Raw genomic sequence first — 20074 nt, forward strand, 5'->3', positions numbered from 1 at the left:
CAATGTTTCAAGGGTTAGATAGTTATAGAGTATACCATGCTTGTCTCCCTCACTGTGTTTCAAGGGTTAGATAGTTAAAGAGTACACCATGCTTGTCTCCCTCACTGTGTTTCAAGGGTTAAAAGTTATAGAGCATACCATGCTTGTCTTTCTCACAGTGTTTCAAGGGTTAGATAGTTATAGAGTATACCATGCTTGTCTTCTCACAATGTTTCAAAGGGTTAGATAGTTATAGAGTATACCATGCTTGTCTTCTCACAATGTTTCAAGGGTTAGATAGTTATAGAGTATACCATGCTTGTCTTCTCACAATGTTTCAAGGGTTAGATAGTTATAGAGTATACCATGCTTGTCTTCTCACAGTGTTTCAAGGGTTAGATAGTTATAGAGTATACCATGCTTGTTTCCTCACAGTGTATCAAGGGTTAGATAGTTATAGAGTATACCATGCTTGTCTTCTCACAATGTTTCAAGGGCTGGATAGTTATAGAGCATACCATGCTTGTCTTCACAATGTTTCAAGGGTTAGATAGTTATAGAGTATACCATGCTTGTCTTCTCACAGTGTTTCAAGGGTTAGATAGTTATAGAGTATACCATGCTTGTCTCCTCACAGTGTTTGAAGGGTTAGATAGTTATAGAGTATACCATGCTTGTCTCCTCACAATGTTTGAAGGGTTAGATAGTTATAGAGTATACCATGCTTGTCTCCTCACAATGTTTCAAGGGTTAGATAGTTATAGAGTATACCATGCTTGTCTCCTCACAATGTTTCAAGGGTTAGATAGTTATAGAGTATACCATGCTTGTCTCCTCACTGTGTTTCAAGGGTTAGATAGTTAAAGAGTATACCATGCTTGTCTCCTCACTGTGTTTTCAAGGGTTAAAAAAGTTATAGAGTATACCATGCTTGTCTTCTCACAGTGTTTCAAGGGTTAGATAGTTATAGAGTATACCATGCTTGTCTTCTCACAATGTTTCAAGGGTTAGATAGTTATAGAGAGTATACCATGCTTGTCTTCTCACAATGTTTCAAGGGTTAGATAGTTATAGAGTATACCATACTTGTCTCCTCACAATGTTTCAAGGGTTAGATAGTTATAGAGTATACCATGCTTGTCTCCCTCACTGTGTTTCAAAGGGTTAGATAGTTAAAGAGCACACCATGCTTGTCTCCCTCACTGTGTTTCAAGGGTTAAAAAGTTATAGAGCATACCATGCTTGTCTTCTCACAGTGTTTCAAGGGTTAGATAGTTATAGAGTATACCATGCTTGTCTTCTCACAATGTTTCAAGGGTTAGATAGTTATAGAGTATACCATGCTTGTCTTCTCACAATGTTTCAAGGGTTAGATAGTTATAGAGTATACCATGCTTGTCTTCTCACAATGTTTCAAGGGTTAGATAGTTATAGAGTATACCATGCTTGTCTCCCCTCACAATGTTTGAAGGGTTAGATAGTTATAGAGTATACCATGCTTGTCTTCTCACAATGTTTCAAGGGTTAGATAGTTATAGAGTATACCATGCTTGTCTTCTCACAATGTTTCAAGGGTAAGATAGTTATAGAGTATACCATGCTTGTCTCCCTTACAATGTTTCAAGGGTTAGATAGTTATAGAGTATACCATGCTTGTCTCCCTCACTGTGTTTGAAGGTAAAAAGTTATAGAGTATACCATGCTTGTCTTCTCACAGTGTTTCAAGGGTTAGGTAGTTATAGAGTATACCATGCTTGTCTTCTCACAATGTTTCAAGGGTTAGATAGTTATAGAGTACACCATGCTTGTCTCCTCACAATGTTTGAAGGGCTGGATAGTTATAGAGTATACCATGCTTGTCTCCTTACAATGTTTGAAGGGTTAGATAGTTATAGAGTATACCATGCTTGTCTTCTCACAATGTTTCAAGGGTAAGATAGTTATAGAGTATACCATACTTGTCTCCTCACAATGTTTCAAGGGTTAGATAGTTATAGAGTACACCATGCTTGTCTCCTCACTGTGTTTCAAGGGTTAGATAGTTAAAGAGTATACCATGCTTGTCTCCTCACTGTGTTTGAAGGGTTAAAAAGTTATAGAGTATACCATGCTTGTCTTCTCACAATGTTTCAAGGGTAAGATAGTTATAGAGTACACCATGCTTGTCTCCTCACAATGTTTCAAGGGTTAGATAGTTATAGAGTATACCATGCTTGTCTTCTCACAATGTTTCAAGGGTAAGATAGTTATAGAGTATACCATACTTGTCTCCTCACAATGTTTCAAGGGTTAGATAGTTATAGAGTACACCATGCTTGTCTCCTCACTGTGTTTCAAGGGTTAGATAGTTAAAGAGTATACCATGCTTGTCTCCTCACTGTGTTTGAAGGGTTAAAAGTTATAGAGTATACCATGCTTGTCTTCTCACAATGTTTCAAGGGTAAGATAGTTATAGAGTACACCATGCTTGTCTCCTCACAATGTTTCAAGGGCTGGATAGTTATAGAGTATACCATGCTTGTCTTCTCACAATGTTTCAAGGGTTAGATAGTTATAGAGTATACCATGCTTGTCTTCTCACAATGTTTCAAGGGTTAGATAGTTATAGAGTATACCATGCTTGTCTCCTCACTGTGTTTGAAGGGTTAGATAGTTATAGAGTATACCATGCTTGTCTTCTCACAATGTTTCAAGGGTTAGATAGTTATAGAGTATACCATGCTTGTCTTCTCACAGTGTTTGAAGGGTTAGATAGTTATAGAGTACACCATGCTTGTCTTCTCACAATGTTTCAAGGGTTAGATAGTTATAGAGTATACCATGCTTGTCTCCTCACAGTGTTTGAAGGGTTAAATAGTTATAGAGTATACCATGCTTGTCTTCTCACAATGTTTCAAGGGTTAGATAGTTATAGAGTATACCATGCTTGTCTTCTCACAATGTTTCAAGGGTTAGATAGTTATAGAGTATACCATGCTTGTCTTCTCACAGTGTTTGAAGGGTTAGATAGTTATAGAGTATACCATGCTTGTCTTCTCACAATGTTTCAAGGGTTAGATAGTTATAGAGTATACCATGCTTGTCTTCTCACAATGTTTCAAGGGTTAGATAGTTATAGAGTATACCATGCTTGTCTCCTCACAGTGTTTGAAGGGTAAAATAGTTATAGAGTATACCATGCTTGTCTTCTCACAATGTTTCAAGGGCTGGATAGTTATAGAGTATACCATGCTTGTCTTCTCACAATGTTTCAAGGGTTAGATAGTTATAGAGTATACCATGCTTGTCTCCTCACGGTGTTTGAAGGGTTAAATAGTTATAGAGTATACCATGCTTGTCTTCTCACAATGTTTCAAGGGCTGGATAGTTATAGAGTATACCATGCTTGTCTTCACAGTGTTTCAAAGGGTTAGATAGTTATAGAGTATACCATGCTTGTCTCCTCAATGGTGTTTGAAGGGTTAAATAGTTATAGAGTATACCATGCTTGTCTTCTCACAGTGTTTCAAGGGTTAGATAGTTATAGAGTATACCATGCTTGTCTTCTCACAATGTTTCAAGGGTTAGATAGTTATAGAGTATACCATGCTTGTCTCCTCACAATGTTTCAAGGGTTAGATAGTTATAGAGTATACCATGCTTGTTTCCTCACAATGTTTCAAGGGTTAGATAGTTATAGAGTATACCATGCTTGTCTTCTCACAATGTTTCAAGGGTTAGATAGTTATAGAGTATACCATGCTTGTCTTCTCACAATGTTTCAAGGGTAAGATAGTTATAGAGTATACCATGCTTGTCTCCTTACAATGTTTCAATGGTTAGATAGTTATAGAGTATACCATGCTTGTCTCCTCACTGTGTTTGAAGGGTTAAAAGTTATAGAGTATACCATGCTTGTCTTCTCACAATGTTTCAAGGGTTAGATAGTTATAGAGTATACCATGCTTGTCTTCTCACAATGTTTCAAGGGTTAGATAGTTATAGAGTATACCATGCTTGTCTCCTCACAATGTTTCAAGGGCTGGATAGTTATAGAGAGTATACCATGCTTGTCTCCCCTTACAATGTTTCAAGGGTTAGATAGTTATAGAGTATACCATGCTTGTCTTCTCACAATGTTTCAAGGGTAAGATAGTTATAGAGTATACCATACTTGTCTCCTCACAATGTTTCAAGGGTTAGATAGTTATAGAGTACACCATGCTTGTCTCCTCACTGTGTTTCAAGGGTTAGATAGTTAAAGAGTATACCATGCTTGTCTCCTCACTGTGTTTGAAGGGTTTAAAAGTTATAGAGTATACCATGCTTGTCTTCTCACAATGTTTCAAGGGTAAGATAGTTATAGAGTACACCATGCTTGTCTCCTCACAATGTTTGAAGGGTTAGATAGTTATAGAGTATACCATGCTTGTCTTCTCACAATGTTTCAAGGGTAAGATAGTTATAGAGTATACCATACTTGTCTCCTCACAATGTTTCAAGGGTTAGATAGTTATAGAGTACACCATGCTTGTCTCCTCACTGTGTTTCAAGGGTTAGATAGTTAAAGAGTATACCATGCTTGTCTCCTCACTGTGTTTGAAGGGTTAAAAAGTTATAGAGTATACCATGCTTGTCTTCTCACAATGTTTCAAGGGTAAGATAGTTATAGAGTACACCATGCTTGTCTCCTCACAATGTTTCAAGGGTTAGATAGTTATAGAGTATACCATGCTTGTCTTCTCACAATGTTTCAAGGGTTAGATAGTTATAGAGTACACCATGCTTGTCTCCTCACAATGTTTCAAGGGCTGGATAGTTATAGAGTATACCATGCTTGTCTTCTCACAATGTTTCAAGGGTTAGATAGTTATAGAGTATACCATGCTTGTCTTCTCACAATGTTTCAAGGGTTAGATAGTTATAGAGTATACCATGCTTGTCTTCTCACAATGTTTCAAGGGTTAGATAGTTATAGAGTATACCATGCTTGTCTCCTCACAATGTTTCAAGGGTTAGATAGTTATAGAGTATACCATGCTTGTCTTCTCAGAATGTTTCAAGGGTTAGATAGTTATAGAGTATACCATGCTTGTCTCCTCACAATGTTTCAAGGGTTAGATAGTTATAGAGTATACCATGCTTGTCTTCTCACAATGTTTCAAGGGTTAGATAGTTATAGAGTATACCATGCTTGTCTCCTCACAGTGTTTGAAGGGTTAGATAGTTATAGAGTATACCATGCTTGTCTCCTCACATTGTTTGAAGGGTTAAATAGTTATAGAGTATACCATGCTTGTCTTCTCACAATGTTTCAAGGGTTAGATAGTTATAGAGTACACCATGCTTGTCTTCTCACAATGTTTCAAGGGTTAGATAGTTATAGAGTATACCATGCTTGTCTCCTCACTGTGTTTGAAGGGTTAGATAGTTATAGAGTATACCATGCTTGTCTTCTCACAATGTTTCAAGGGTTAGATAGTTATAGAGTACACCATGCCTGTCTTCTCACAATGTTTCAAGGGTTAGATAGTTATAGAGTATACCATGCTTGTCTCCTCACAGTGTTTGAAGGGTTAAATAGTTATAGAGTATACCATGCTTGTCTTCTCACAATGTTTCAAGGGTTAGATAGTTATAGAGTATACCATGCTTGTCTTCTCATAATGTTTCAAGGGTTAGATAGTTATAGAGTATACCATGCTTGTCTTCTCACAGTGTTTGAAGGGTTAGATAGTTATAGAGTATACCATGCTTGTCTTCTCACAATGTTTCAAGGGTTAGATAGTTATAGAGTATACCATGCTTGTCTCCTCACAGTGTTTCAAGGGTTAAATAGTTATAGAGTATACCATGCTTGTCTTCTCACAATGTTTCAAGGGTTAAATAGTTATAGAGTATACCATGCTTGTCTTCTCACAATGTTTCAAGGGTTAGATAGTTATAGAGTATACCATGCTTGTCTTCTCACAATGTTTCAAGGGTTAGATAGTTATAGAGTATACCATGCTTGTCTTCTCACAGTGTTTGAAGGGTTAAATAGTTATAGAGTATACCATGCTTGTCTTCTCACAATGTTTCAAGGGTTAAATAGTTATAGAGTATACCATGCTTGTCTTCTCACAATGTTTCAAGGGTTAGATAGTTATAGAGTATACCATGCTTGTCTTCACAATGTTTCAAGGGTTAGATAGTTATAGAGTATACCATGCTTGTCTTCTCACAGTGTTTGAAGGGTTAAATAGTTATAGAGTATACCATGCTTGTCTTCTCACAATGTTTCAAGGGCTGGATAGTTATAGAGTATACCATGCTTGTCTTCTCACAATGTTTCAAACTGGGTTAGATAGTTATAGAGTATACCATGCTTGTCTCCTCACGGTGTTTGAAGGGTTAAATAGTTATAGAGTATACCATGCTTGTCTTCTCACAATGTTTCAAGGGCTGGATAGTTATAGAGTATACCATGCTTGTCTTCTCACAGTGTTTGAAGGGTTAGATAGTTATAGAGTATACCATGCTTGTCTCCTCACGGTGTTTGAAGGGTTAAATAGTTATAGAGTATACCATGCTTGTCTTCTCACAGTGTTTCAAGGGTTAGATAGTTATAGAGTATACCATGCTTGTCTTCTCACAGTGTTTCAAGGGTTAGATAGTTATAGAGTATACCATGCTTGTCTCCTCACAATGTTTGAAGGGTTAGATAGTTATAGAGTATACCATGCTTGTCTTCTCACAATGTTTCAAGGGTTAGATAGATATAGAGTATACCATGCTTGTCTTCTCACAATGTTTCAAGGGTTAGATAGTTATAGAGTATACCATGCTTGTCTCCTCACAATGTTTCAAGGGTTAGATAGTTATAGAGTATACCATGCTTGTTTCCTCACAATGTTTCAAGGGTTAGATAGTTATAGAGTATACCATGCTTGTCTTCTCACAGTGTTTCAAGGGTTAGATAGTTATAGAGTATACCATGCTTGTCTTCTCACAATGTTTCAATGGTTAGATAGTTATAGAGTATACCATGCTTGTCACCTTACAATGTTTCAAGGGTAAGATAGTTATAGAGTATACCATGCTTGTTTCCTCACAGTGTTTCAAGGGTTAGATAGTTATAGAGTATACCATGCTTGTCTTCTCACAATGTTTCAATGGTTAAATTGGTGCATAGTATAGCATGCTTGTCTTCTCACAGTGTTTCCATGGTTAAATGGGTGCACAGTATACCATCTCCTGACAGTGATCCAAGGGTTGAATAGGCATACTATGTTCCATGCTTTTCTCTACTGGTGATTCTAGAATAAGTCTCCAGTGCTGTCTCTCTTGAGAATTTCAGGGCTAGGTATTTCCCTGTTGCTTGCTCCAACGGTGCTAAGTGGTCTTAAGCACATTTACTCATATTCTGTTCAATAATCCCATTAAAGAAGTCAAGTTGATGTCTGAGAGCCTATTGAGGTCATAACGACAGACATATTTGATACCTTTTGTAGGTGGACCTATCATCAGTGGCGCCCCCAAGTGTGGGGGAAGATGAACTGCTTCCTCTACGTATATCTGGTGATATTGTCAACAGTGATGAGATTGCGTGTGCCAGCGATGTCAGTCTAGAAGTGGACATTCCTAATGTACAGGTATCTGCATGCATCTTGTCTTTGTTGATTAACTACCATGTGATTGTTGACACAATTCCAGCATGATATAGAACTTTCTACAAGGTATGTAGATTATTCAAGTGGACAAATGTTTTCATCTATATTCTCACATTACATCAAACCAGCAGGTGAGTAAAAGGCAACTAATATGGATGACAACTTCTTGTTTATTGTATGTCCCAATGTTTCTGGGCTATTCCTTGCTCCTTCGTCAATCATCAGAAACGTTGTGACAGGCTATTCCTTGCCCCTTCGTCAATCATCAGAAACGTTGTGACAGGCTATTCCTTGCCCCTTCGTCAATCATCAGAAACGTTGTGACAGGCTATTCCTTGCCCCTTCGTCAATCATCAGAAACGTTGTGACAGGCTATTCCTTGCCCCTTCGTCAATCATCAGAAACGTTGTGACAGGCTATTCCTTGCTCCTTCGTCAATCATCAGAAACGTTGTGACAGGCTATTCCTTGCTCCTTCGTCAATCATCAGAAACGTTGTGACAGGCTATTCCTTGCCCCTTCGTCAATCATCAGAAACGTTGTGACAGGCTATTCCTTGCCCCTTCGTCAATCATCAGAAACGTTGTGACAGGCTATTCCTTGCCCCTTCGTCAATCATCAGAAACGTTGTGACAGGCTATTCCTTGCCCCTTCATTCAATCATCAGAAACGCTGACAGGCTATTCCTTGCCCTTCGTCAAATCATCAGAAACGCTAGACAGGCTATTCCTTGCCCCTTCGTCAATCATCAGAAACGTTGTGACAGGCTATTCCTTGCCCCTTCGTCAATCATCAGAAACGTTGTGACAGGCTATTCCTTGCTCCTTCGTCAATCATCAGAAACGTTGTGACAGGCTATTCCTTGCTCCTTCATCAATCATCAGAAACGTTGTGGCATACAATAAACAAGAAGTTGTCATCCATATTAGTTGCCTTTTACTTGAATACCAACTTCTAAATGCCTTCCAAGAACCTCACCAGTTGAGTGTTTACATTATGTTTTTATACACTTAATTCTTATATCACTGACTTTACTGCTGTTACCACTAGGAGTGTTGTTTTTTATATGGGATTGCAATACCTTTAGCAGGAACCTGTAGATTGATAGCAATTCTCTCATTCTTCATTATACAATTTATGGTATATAAAACTGAACCATTGTAAAACTGAATGATGTGTCAGTGTCACCGTAAAATCATGCAGTGCATCATTTCATGGCATGTCCTCGATCTTCAGGGAGCATATATGTAAAAACCAAAAGTTCTCATTTTAAGACTGAATGTCTTAATTGGTATTTTGTTTAAATGTTTGAAGTAACAGAACAACACCTTTTTGTTTCACATTTATAAATTGTGTTAGTCGTTTCCTTTTTAATGCATTCTTCATGAAAAAGCCATTTTGATTTACTTTCGGCTGTTGCTGGTGTGGACAGTTTCTCCCTGTCTTCATTTGCATCCTTTGGCTGAGAATGGCATCCAAAATCACTATTATTAGTTTCAATGTTGTCTTTTTATTCAAAGTTACCATGTGTTTCCGAGTTTGATATTATATTTATATTTCTATTTATATATATTTGTATAGCGCCAATATCCAGCTCAGCTGCTTAAAGGCGCTTTTTTTTTCCCACGATCATTTGATGTCAATCTCAAACGGCACATTGTATTATCAATCTCAACTCCCTGGGGAACATACAACTCTTGCAGCCACTAGGCACACCAAGTTAATGTGGCTTTCCCATCCTTACGAGGTACCCCTTCACAGCTGGGTGGACTGGGACACACAGTCACTGTACTTTGTCCAAGTCTACTGCACGTTGCTGTACCCGCGACAAGATGTTTGCACGTATTCATGTGACCACCATCTGGTCATTTACCAACGGATTCGTGGGTCTTTTAAGTGCACAGGGTTGTGTACTGTACACTTGTGACAACACTGAAAGAGTCTGCACACACAGTTGACTCCAAGGTTTTTTACGCCCGGTCACAGGTGGGCTCGATCCTGGCAACTTAAGCTCGCTGGATCACTAGCCTGGCGCCTTAGACAGCTCGCCCAACACACCACCACATAATGTTTCACTTGATAAATCTCCATATGAAACTTGCGGACACATGGTAACAAATTTATCTCGATGAACACCCTCACTAAATGCTTTAATCTGGACTGAGAGAATGAGATGGCGTCTGAATGTGTGGGTATAACTTTTTTTTATTGGTGAACTTACAATTTTTTGGTTGCATACCATTGCATTCAGCACAACAAATTTGAGCTACTGCCGTGCAACGGTTCTAGACTGAAATGTTAGCTGAAACGGTAATTTCTTATATGCGCTTGAACGGTTACGTGACCTTGTGAAGACATTCCACCTTAGAAACTCTACAATCAAATGTTCGAAATCCTCACTGTCATTCATTGTCAAACATTTAATCTTTCAAGAACTCTTTAATTACACAGAATGATGCAAGCAGTTGCAACTCTATTAACATGAAACTTTCATCAACTTGGGTATCAAGGTTAGGTCAGCATAACCTGTATTGTGATGCACTAGTCTTGTAAATGACCCTCACATGAGACTAAGTGAGAGGTTGCTGTAGACATGGCGATGTTCTAGATCAGGTCAACACCTGGACAATTTCTACTTGTAGTGAATCTTGAGATTGTTACGGTCACTGGTACAGACTTGGCATTTGTGGCCTACACGTTACAGCATTTCTGTCGCTGAATTCTCCAAAGAGATCTTCCATTCTGACCCCTCTCAGGTGGAAGTCAATGCATTGGTCATGATCGCCGCTAGGAAGTGTCATGGCAGACAAGGGGACCAGGCGAAAAAGTGAGACGTTTTGTAACGCTGGCATCAAGGCAGGTCAAGTAGAAGATTGGGAAAGGGAAGGTGGAATTGTATTCCGAATGGCTTTTCCCATACATTCTTTCTCAAATCGCCAACTCTCTGATAAACAGAGAGAGACAATACACTCTTGTGGCCAGTGACAGCAATAACTTTAGCTGCACTGAAGTGACACTCAACAACATTGTGGCACCAGTGGCACGGACAGAGTGATTTTTGCACACTGTGGATAGATTGCCACTCTTCCTTACTGATGGCATGAATTTCTGAAGAGTATTGACTCCATCGGGAATGTAACAATACCAGATTGTGTCGTCATCTAGCTTTTGTTTACAAACAATCCAAACAAGGGAGATAACTCTTGATGGAATGATGTTGCTAGGGACGCATGTGGTCCAGTTTAACATAGAAAAATATACCTACGGCGTGTGACCAGTAGTTAGCCGACATTGCTGTGCAAGTCGAGATGAATAAAAATATGCCCATGAGTAAAGAGGAGCAATCAGCAACGCATGTCAGGACTTCATAATCTTGGTGCATTACATGCAGGTTAATAACTTAGCGCAACTGGATCGTTGCACCACTGCATGGATCGAGCTGTCCTATACGTGTGGTTAAACAAGTTTAGGCATTAGGTTTGGAAGCATTTTACATGGTTGATTTGGAACCACAAGAAATACAGTAAATATTAATATATCAAATGCTGAAGCAGTATAGTCAGTCATTTTGTCGTCTTGGGTAGGCGGGTCGGTGGGGTAGCCTAGTGGTTAAAGCGTACACCCGGGTTCGAATCCCCACAAGGGTACAAGGTGTGAAGCCCATTTCTGGTGTTCCGCGCCGTGATGTTGCTGGAATATTGCTAAAAGCAGCGTAAAACCAAACTCAGTCAGTCAGTCAGTCTTGGGTAGGCCGACAAGTGAAGTAACTTCAGAGAAAATCACTCCTACATTTCTGTTGTTTGTCAAATAATTACAAAGAGAAACATCAGTTGTGAAAGAAATTCTTAAACTTAACTTAAACCATAATGACAAAACTTGTAATATGTTTTTAACCAAGATATTGGTTTTCAGTCAAAATGTTGCAAAAACATATTGCAGTTTGATATATAACAGCAATACCATGCAGTACTAATTCCACTTCTATTATATTTTACAGCTGTTGTAATGTTTCAGCTGTTGAATTTTTATTCCCACTTCATTATGAACTTCCATTGCCAATACTTTGCATCAATTTGTATTGATTTTTAAATGTAAATTATATAATACAATTGCTAATTGTATAACAGTTGTTGGTTGGTTTCACACTGAATTCTTTTGTGTATAGATTTCTGGGTCAATGTTTGGTGTATAGATTTCTGGGTCAATGCTTTGTGTATAGATTTCTGGGTCAATGTTTGGTGTATAGATTTCTGAGTCAATGTTTGGTGTAAAGATTTCTGGGTCAATGTTTGGTGTATAGATTTCTGGGTCAATGTTTGGTGTATAGATTTCTGGGTCAATGTTTGGTGTATAGATTTCTGGGTCAGTGTTTGGTGTATAGATTTCTGGGTCAATGTTTGGTGTATAGATTTCTGGGTCAATGTTTGGTGTATAGATTTCTGGGTCAGTGTTTGGTGTATAGATTTCTGGGTCAATGTTGTTGTAAATCAACACATAACAGTCTGTAATGATCAAACCTGGACACGCCAGTGGTGGACATTATGTGGGCAAGTTCCTTCTCATTTGAGCAATGTACCAAGTCACTGTGCCCAAGACCAGATCCATTGAGTCGCTTCCCTGAGAAACATAACTTACATTGGACCAAGTGTACCCTCATTCACCAAGGGGTGATTGTTGGCTTGGTGTGTGAGAAGAACTCCAGAGGGAACTTGCCTCTCTTATCCAGGGTTCTCACACAAAATGCTAAATGTATGACAATGACAATGACAATACTTTATTACCCCAAGGGGAATTCTTTTTACATTTGAAAGTGGTCACATGGTTACATATAAAACTGACATATAGGTTAATAAAACACAAAACAACACAATAGGCAGACAAAGTTAACAGTTATGAAATAGTCGAATACTTGCCGGAATAAAAGAATTTTGAACTCTTTTTGTTTTAAAACGGGGCCTTTGGTATCGGCGGCCTGAGGGTAAAAGATGGTATTCAGAAAATAAAACATGGCTGGGATCAGATAAAATTCTCTCAGTGAGGTTAATAACACGGGAATTAAAGAGAGAAGATAAATCCGAAACAGACATCCCAGAGATTTTACTTGCAATTCAAATGATTTTGTTAAGATAGGGTTTGCTTTTGATATTAAGAGAGCCATACCAGCATTGAATTGAAAAAGTTAAAATACTTTCAACAAAACAACGATAAAACAACAGCATCACCTTTTTGCTTATGTTAAAAGATCTCAGTTTACGCTTAAAATACAATCTTTGCTGGCATTTCTTAAAAATAAAATCGCCCACTGTAGTTTATTGTCAATAATAGTGCCAAGATATTTGTATTGTTTTACAATTTCGCCAGTTTCATCCTTGTTTTGACAGGCTGCTGATGTCTATGGACATATCCCTGACTCCAGCGACCTCGCAGTGGAGGTGACAAATTCAGGCTCAACAACAGCGGCAACACACACCTCAACTGAACTTCACACCAAAGCAAAACAAGAGGTGAAGTTGAAGCCAGACTCAACAGGCCTGACGAAGAGAACTGTTTTATGCAAGCTTTCCCAGGCTGCACGAGCATCCAATGGTGTTAATGCTTCACATGGTCACTCAGTTGTTGCAAACGCCAGGTCTCTAAAGAGCTGGATGTATCTCCCTGGATGCAGCAATGGGAGTAACATTAATGGCAAGACACAGAAAGCTGCTGCACAAGTTGAACACACCCACCCTTCGCAGCATCCTCTCTGTTATTTGGTGGGTGTGGTTAAGAACTGTCAGATGGCTCGGGCACCTGGCAAGGTCAAGGTCATGTCCAAGTCCAGAAAGCTGATGGTGGCAATAGCACAGGCACCTCCAGGTAAGTATAGTTGGGTAGATCACCTTCAGAAACAGGTAGATCCTCCAGGTTCCTAGATAGTTCCTCCAGGTAAGTATAGTTGGGTAGATCACCTTCAGAAACAGGTAGATCCTCCAGGTACCTAGACATTTGTTTCACAACCTCCTCCAGGTGAGTATAGACAGGTAGATACACAAGCACCTCCAGGTAAGTATAGTTGGGTAGATCGCCTTCAGAAACAGGTAGATCCTCCAGGTACATAGACATTAGGTTCACATTAGGTACATAGACATCAGGGCCCCGTTCCTCAAAGCGATCGTAGCGCTAAGGTGATCGTAACTCCCATACTTTAACATAGACTTACGACTGTCGTAGCGCTACGATCGCTTTGAGGAACGGGGCCCAGGTCTACAATCACCTCCAGGTAAGTAACAGGTAGATCCACAGGCACCTTTAGGAAAGTAGACAGTAAATACACCTCCAAGTCACCTTATACTGACAAATGACCTTGGCCCACTTGCACAGAACAATCTTAGTTACAATCAATCTTAGGCCCCTACAATCAACTTTACAATCACCATATAATTGCCCGAATCCACTTGCACAAAGCCAATCTTCGCACGATTGTAAGACCACATGCACTTAAGATTGCGATCTTAAATAAGATCGAACTCGTCAACGGTGGAGGTACGCATTTCTTAAACTCGACTCCTGTCTACAGATGTCTGCAAGTGCGTACAGCATGGTGCACAAATAAAAGTGGAACTGGTTACTGCACAAAACACATACCTCTATAAATCGCACCTTGCAGAATTTTCATGAAAAAAATTATTGTGAAATTCCTTTTCACACACAATTTCAAATGCCTCAGCAAGTGTATTTTACTGTTTGATGAATACTTGTATTATATTTAAAATGCACAGATTAAAACCCTCGTCTCTCCTCCGATTCAATTTTAGATTTAAGTATGAGAAAAGAAACATGATTTTGCACGTTATCTAATTGTAGACTATTTTAATGATAAACTAAGACAAAATCACTGACACAAATATGATCGAAAAGAAATATATGTACAGTTCTTCGATGTCACAACATAAATATATCGGGCATGGCAGACTCTACGGCAACTACATAACATGCCAAGGGAAACCACTCCCATCTTGCGTAAACTCTAAGATTAGCTGCCCTTGAGTTTTTGAAAAGGTCACAGCCATTGCTAATCGCATGCAGACACCTATCGTTACTATTCTTTCCTTGATTATCAAAAAGGTATGTTGTTTCACACTTATTCGAACACTGAACCGGGTGGGAATAGTGCTTTGTGATATCGACTCGATAGTTATGAGGTTCACTACCGCAAATAATAATGTTTCTGACATTAAATCGGTGGTGCATTCTCTGTGTTGTTGAAGTGTCGAGGTGAATCATGCAGTTTTAAGCAATATAAAAGCAATCTCCAAACATTAAGCTGATTATTTGCGTGGAACAGACACTAACTTGAACGCCATTTTGTCACAGACTACAATGATCTTAGCTTGACCAATTGTAAGAGTCGATTGTAACTTACAATGATCTTAGTCTACAATCGCTTTGTGCAAGTGGATGGCGATTGTAGAAGAAGCCTTAGATCGAGATCTTAAGGATTTACAATAATTGTAGCTCTAAGATTGCTCTGTGCAAGTGGGCCCTGATATGATAATGAGTACCCACAAACTGGTGTTGGTAACAGGTGATGCTAACACTGATGTGGGTTACAAGTGTCACACTGTGCTTCTATCTTACTGCAGATGCAATTAGGGCCACTGCAGGAAGAGTGACTCAAGTATAGAACTGTCAGATGAGTGACTCAAGTATAGCACTGTGACAAGAGTGGCTCAAGTATAGCAGCAGTGTGAGAAGAGTGACTCAAGTGTAGCACTGTGACAAGTGTGACTCAAGCATAGCACTGTGACAAGAGTGGCTCAAGTATAGCAGCAGTGTGGGAAGAGTGACTCAAGTGTAGCACTGTGACAAGTGTGACTCAAGCATAGCACTGTGACAAGAGTGACTCAAGTATAGCAGCAGTGTGGAGTAGTGACTCAAGTGTAGCACTGTGACAAGTGTGACTCAAGCATAGCACTGTGACAAGAGTGACTCAAGTATAGCAGCAGTGTGGGAAGAGTGACTCAAGTATAGCAGCAGTGTGGGAAGAGTGACTCAAGTATAGCAGCAGTGAGGAGAGTAACTCAAGTGAGTGACAAGTGTAGCAGTGTGAGAAGAGTGACTCAAGCATGTAGCACTGTGACAAGAGTGACTCAAGTATAGCAGCAGTGTGGGAAGAGTGACTCAAGTATAGCAGCAGTGTGAGAAGAGTGACTCAAGTATAGCACTGTGAGAAGAGTGAATCAAGTATAGCACTGTGACAAGAGTGACTCAAGTGTAGCACTGTGACAAGAGTGACTCAAGTATAGCACTGTGAGAAGAGTGACTCATGTGTAGCACTGTGACAAGTGTGACTCAAGTGTAGCACTGTGACAAGTGTGACTCAAGTGTAGCACTGTGACAAGAGTGACTCAAGTATAGCACTGTGACAAGAGTGACTCAAGTGTAGCACTGTGACAAGAGTGACAATAGACTGTGACAAAGAGTGATCAAGAGTAGCACTTTGACAAGAGTGACTCAAGTGTAGCACTGTGACAAGAGTGACTCAAGTATAGCACTGTGAGTGACTCAAGTGTAGCACTGTGACAAGAGTGACTCAAGTATAGCACTGTGACAAGTGTGACTCAAGTATAGCACTGTGACAAGTGTGACTCAAGTATAGAATTGTGGGAAGAATGACTAAAGTTTAGTACCAGCTCCTTCTGATGTCCACGATCTGTTATAGTTTAGTACCAGCTCCTTCTGATGTCCACGATCTGTTATTGTGAACTACTGCTTTTCGGCTCCCTGTGCACTGTTATGCAGTAACAATTTACTGATGTATGTAGCAGTATATTTATGCATCAAGTAAAATGTGAACATGACAACTTAACATTTTCTACATTGTTTCGGTCCACTATTCTGACTGTTGATTGTATAATGATGTAGCTTTCCTCAGGGATGTAGTTGCATCTGTGTTTGATATCTGTCCCAGTCCCATGCCGATGTCCTCAAACATAGAGTTAGTACTGAGCATTATGTCAATTAGAAGCAAAGTGTCTTTCATATGTGTATTTAAGGAATGGATTTGGGAAACATTTATTCTGCAAGTTGTCAAATCTGTATTGTAAGTACTCAAACAATCTTATTTATCAAATGCCAAATGTACACTATTAGTGATGTTGACTGAAAAAACATGCAAACTGTTGACTGTGACATGTTTGACATATTAGTGCTGTGATAGTCACTGACAGTTATTCAAAAGAGAACACAGATATGTGATATATTAGTGCTGTGATAGTAATTGACAGTTATTCAAAAGAGAACACAGACATGTGATAGATTAGTGCTGTGATAGTAATTGACAGTTATTCAAAGAGAACACAGACATGTGATATATTAGTGCTGTGATAGTCACTGACAGTTATTCAAAGAGAACACAGATATGTGATATATTAGTGCTGTGATAGTAATTGACAGTTATTCAAAGAGAACACAGACATGTGATATATTAGTGCTGTGATAGTCACTGACAGTTATTCAAAGAGAACACAGACATGTGATATATTAGTGCTGTGATAGTAATTGACAGTTATTCAAAGAGAACACAGACATGTGATATATTAGTGCTGTGATAGTAATTGACAGTTATTCAAAGAGAACACAGACATGTGATATATTAGTGCTGTGATAGTAATTGACAGTTATTCAAAGAGAACACAGACATGTGATATATTAGTGCTGTGATAGTAATTGACAGTTATTCAAAGAGAACACAGATATGTGATATATTAGTGCTGTGATAGTAATTGACAGTTATTCAAAAGAGAACACAGACATGTGACATATTAGTGCTGTGATAGTAATAGACCGATCCAGTCTGTCACTCAAAACTGGCGCATGCGTCAATTTTGGCCAATCAGCAGGCTGGGCGCGCTGTGTGGATTTGTCAGACTTATTTCCGGGGTCAAACGATGCCTCCGAAGCGATGTGCTTTGAATTATGCCATTTACACTCGCTATATCTATTACATATTGCTGTGATTTGATGTGTACCTTTACCAAAACCATTACGATCAAGACAAACAAATTGAGGCGGATCAAGGAATGCGATAGGCCTAACGAGCAGTTAAATGGCGGCACCGTCGTTCACGAAACCTACGTCTGCTCGAAGGTGGGAATTTACCGCAATTTACACACTTTCGCACATGTGCAAAAGCATTACCAATAGATGACAACAAATAGCAGTTTAGGATTTTGAAAGTGTTATAAACACGGACAATTCTTGTAACTACAAAATTGTTTTTGCTTCACGTTTTTAGTCACTACTGGGCATTGAGTTGGTACACAATAAACCTGAAATGACACAGGCGAGAAAGCCGTGACACAATGTAAACAAATCTGACAGCGAGCTGATTTCGGTTAGGGTCGACCGAAATAGCAAAACTTGTTACATTAAAGAACAATGTGGTGGATATGGTTGCTTTCGCGATTAGATATTCTTAAATTTGTCACACATTTTAGGATGTTTTAAAGTTTCAAAAGCACAATCTGAAGGCCTATGTACAGTAGAGTATATGTTGATAGTGCAAAATATTCGAGGAGTAATATTTTTTTATCCAAACGGAAATATTGTCAGTGTCAGCAGTTGCCTATCACGCAATATCCAAACATCAAAATTAATTCAAATGAGTGTCTATAAAACCATGTCTTAAATATTTCAGAATTTCTATAAAGAGATGGGACCTTGAATTGATGTAGCTTACTCCATGTGGATCGGAGACGAAAACTATGTGAGAAGAATAGTGACTTTCTGGAATATCGGACGGAGTGAAATATAAGTGTATTTCCTAACTATGAGAACATTATTTGTTGTGATTTTTTGTCACAGCATAATTTTTTTACATGTAGGGTGGGGTGGGGGTACATTTTTAACATAGTTCTGTCATTTTAATTATAATTCACTGGAAATGATAGCAAGGTATGTTTTAAGAATCTTGCCTCTTTCAGGAAACGTGGAAAGGTAATAAAATAGATAATAATCCAATCAATTATAAATAATTACTTAATTGACTCACATATCAGATTCATGTAAATTTTTTAAGGCAGAACTAGGCAAACAAACACTATATACATATCATGGCTGAACAATCACTTGGTACTAAGATAGCTAGTTTGTTTTAAGATATATTTGGTCTTTAAATAATATGTTTACTAATAAGATTATTCAGAGAGTGATCACTAGTATCATCACTCGTAATAAAGTTATTTCAGCATCCAGAGAATTTGAAAAAAAACCCAAAGGCTATACGTTTTGTTCACACCCTGGCATTATTCAGTCTTGGAACCAAATAACTTACAGATTTCTAAGTTGACTGTTCATGTATCTGGAATGGATATTGAAACATATATTCAACCCCGATTTCATGAAATACTTCTTAGAAATCATCAGCTTTTTGAGGAGGTTACCAATATTTGAAGACTGAGCCAAAGTAGTGTTTATGAGGATGTTGGTTTGGACAAATTGTTCAACGTCTGTTGATGCTTATTTGGAAAATAAGCTTAAATTCATATTAAATTGCACACTGGTTTAGTTGCAGGAGGTGAAAACTTCAGGACATTTTCATGTATGTCTTCCTAAACTTTTGTTATGACTTTTACCAAATTTTTAAGCAACTTTAATATAATTTTGATGACACTAGTAAGTATCTCAGAAAAGGAAATGGATCAGAATTAGTGTTATGTCCCTAGGGGATATGGTCTCAGATCTAATAAAACAAAGATTATCATTGTAACGTCTAAGAAGCAATAATGTCAATTCTTTGCCTCTTATTTACATCAGTAGTTAGCAGTTAAATATATCTGAAGAAAAAGCAGTATATTTGTATGTTGTGTAACATTCTATTTCAATGCTAGTTAATTGTTCGGATAACTGTGGATCCTCTGTTCAAAGATTTTGCACCACACGTTTCCTATTTATGGAAGATGTGTCAGGGTACAGGTGCAGACTGTATCTTGGATTGTTTGTGTTTATGGTGGTGTGACATACCTGTAGATAAATGCTGGCAGTTCATGAAGTCCATTATAGTGGAGGTTTGTAGATTAGGATTCCACAACAAAGTACACATAGAAAAAAATGTGGAAAGGGTTATTAAAAAATTGGATTTCCTTATATTCAGTGTCATTTTAAGATGGTGTACAGATTTTGAAGAGAGAAATTTTACTGAGAATAGCTGCAGATTAGCTGCTGAATATTTGCTTCTGGGTATGTCCAGATACATCCATGGAAACATACTGTGTTAACAGGTCCAGTAACGTTTTCCAGATAATATATACAGACAAACAAGGTGGACGAAGTAGTAGACGGGGATACTGTTTTCCTCGTTGTTCCTTGAAAGGTAGAAACCCATGTTTTCACAAACTTCTAATTTAACTAAATTTGAACAACGGATAAATAAATAAAGGTGGCACGCGCGGTTGTGACAATCTTTTATAGATACCAAACGATCTG

The 20074-nt window shown here is 38.5% G+C and overlaps 1 protein-coding gene across 1 annotated transcript in view; it reads left to right on the forward strand.

The window, feature by feature from the left end:
• Positions 1–15615, forward strand: part of LOC124268872 — a 155022-nt gene extending 139407 nt beyond the window's left edge. The window contains exons 16-18 of the mRNA XM_046703899.1: positions 7452–7592; positions 12991–13465; positions 15232–15615. Coding sequence (XP_046559855.1) covers positions 7452–7592; positions 12991–13465; positions 15232–15272 — 657 coding nt within the window. The 3' untranslated portion in view covers positions 15273–15615. The remainder of the gene's footprint in view (positions 1–7451; positions 7593–12990; positions 13466–15231) is intronic.
• The last annotated feature ends 4459 nt before the right edge of the window (positions 15616–20074 follow it).

This window comes from Haliotis rubra, unplaced genomic scaffold (assembly GCF_003918875.1).
Source record: "Haliotis rubra isolate DU_JTF1 unplaced genomic scaffold, ASM391887v1 Scf140, whole genome shotgun sequence".
NCBI classification, from domain to species: domain Eukaryota; kingdom Metazoa; phylum Mollusca; class Gastropoda; order Lepetellida; family Haliotidae; genus Haliotis; species Haliotis rubra.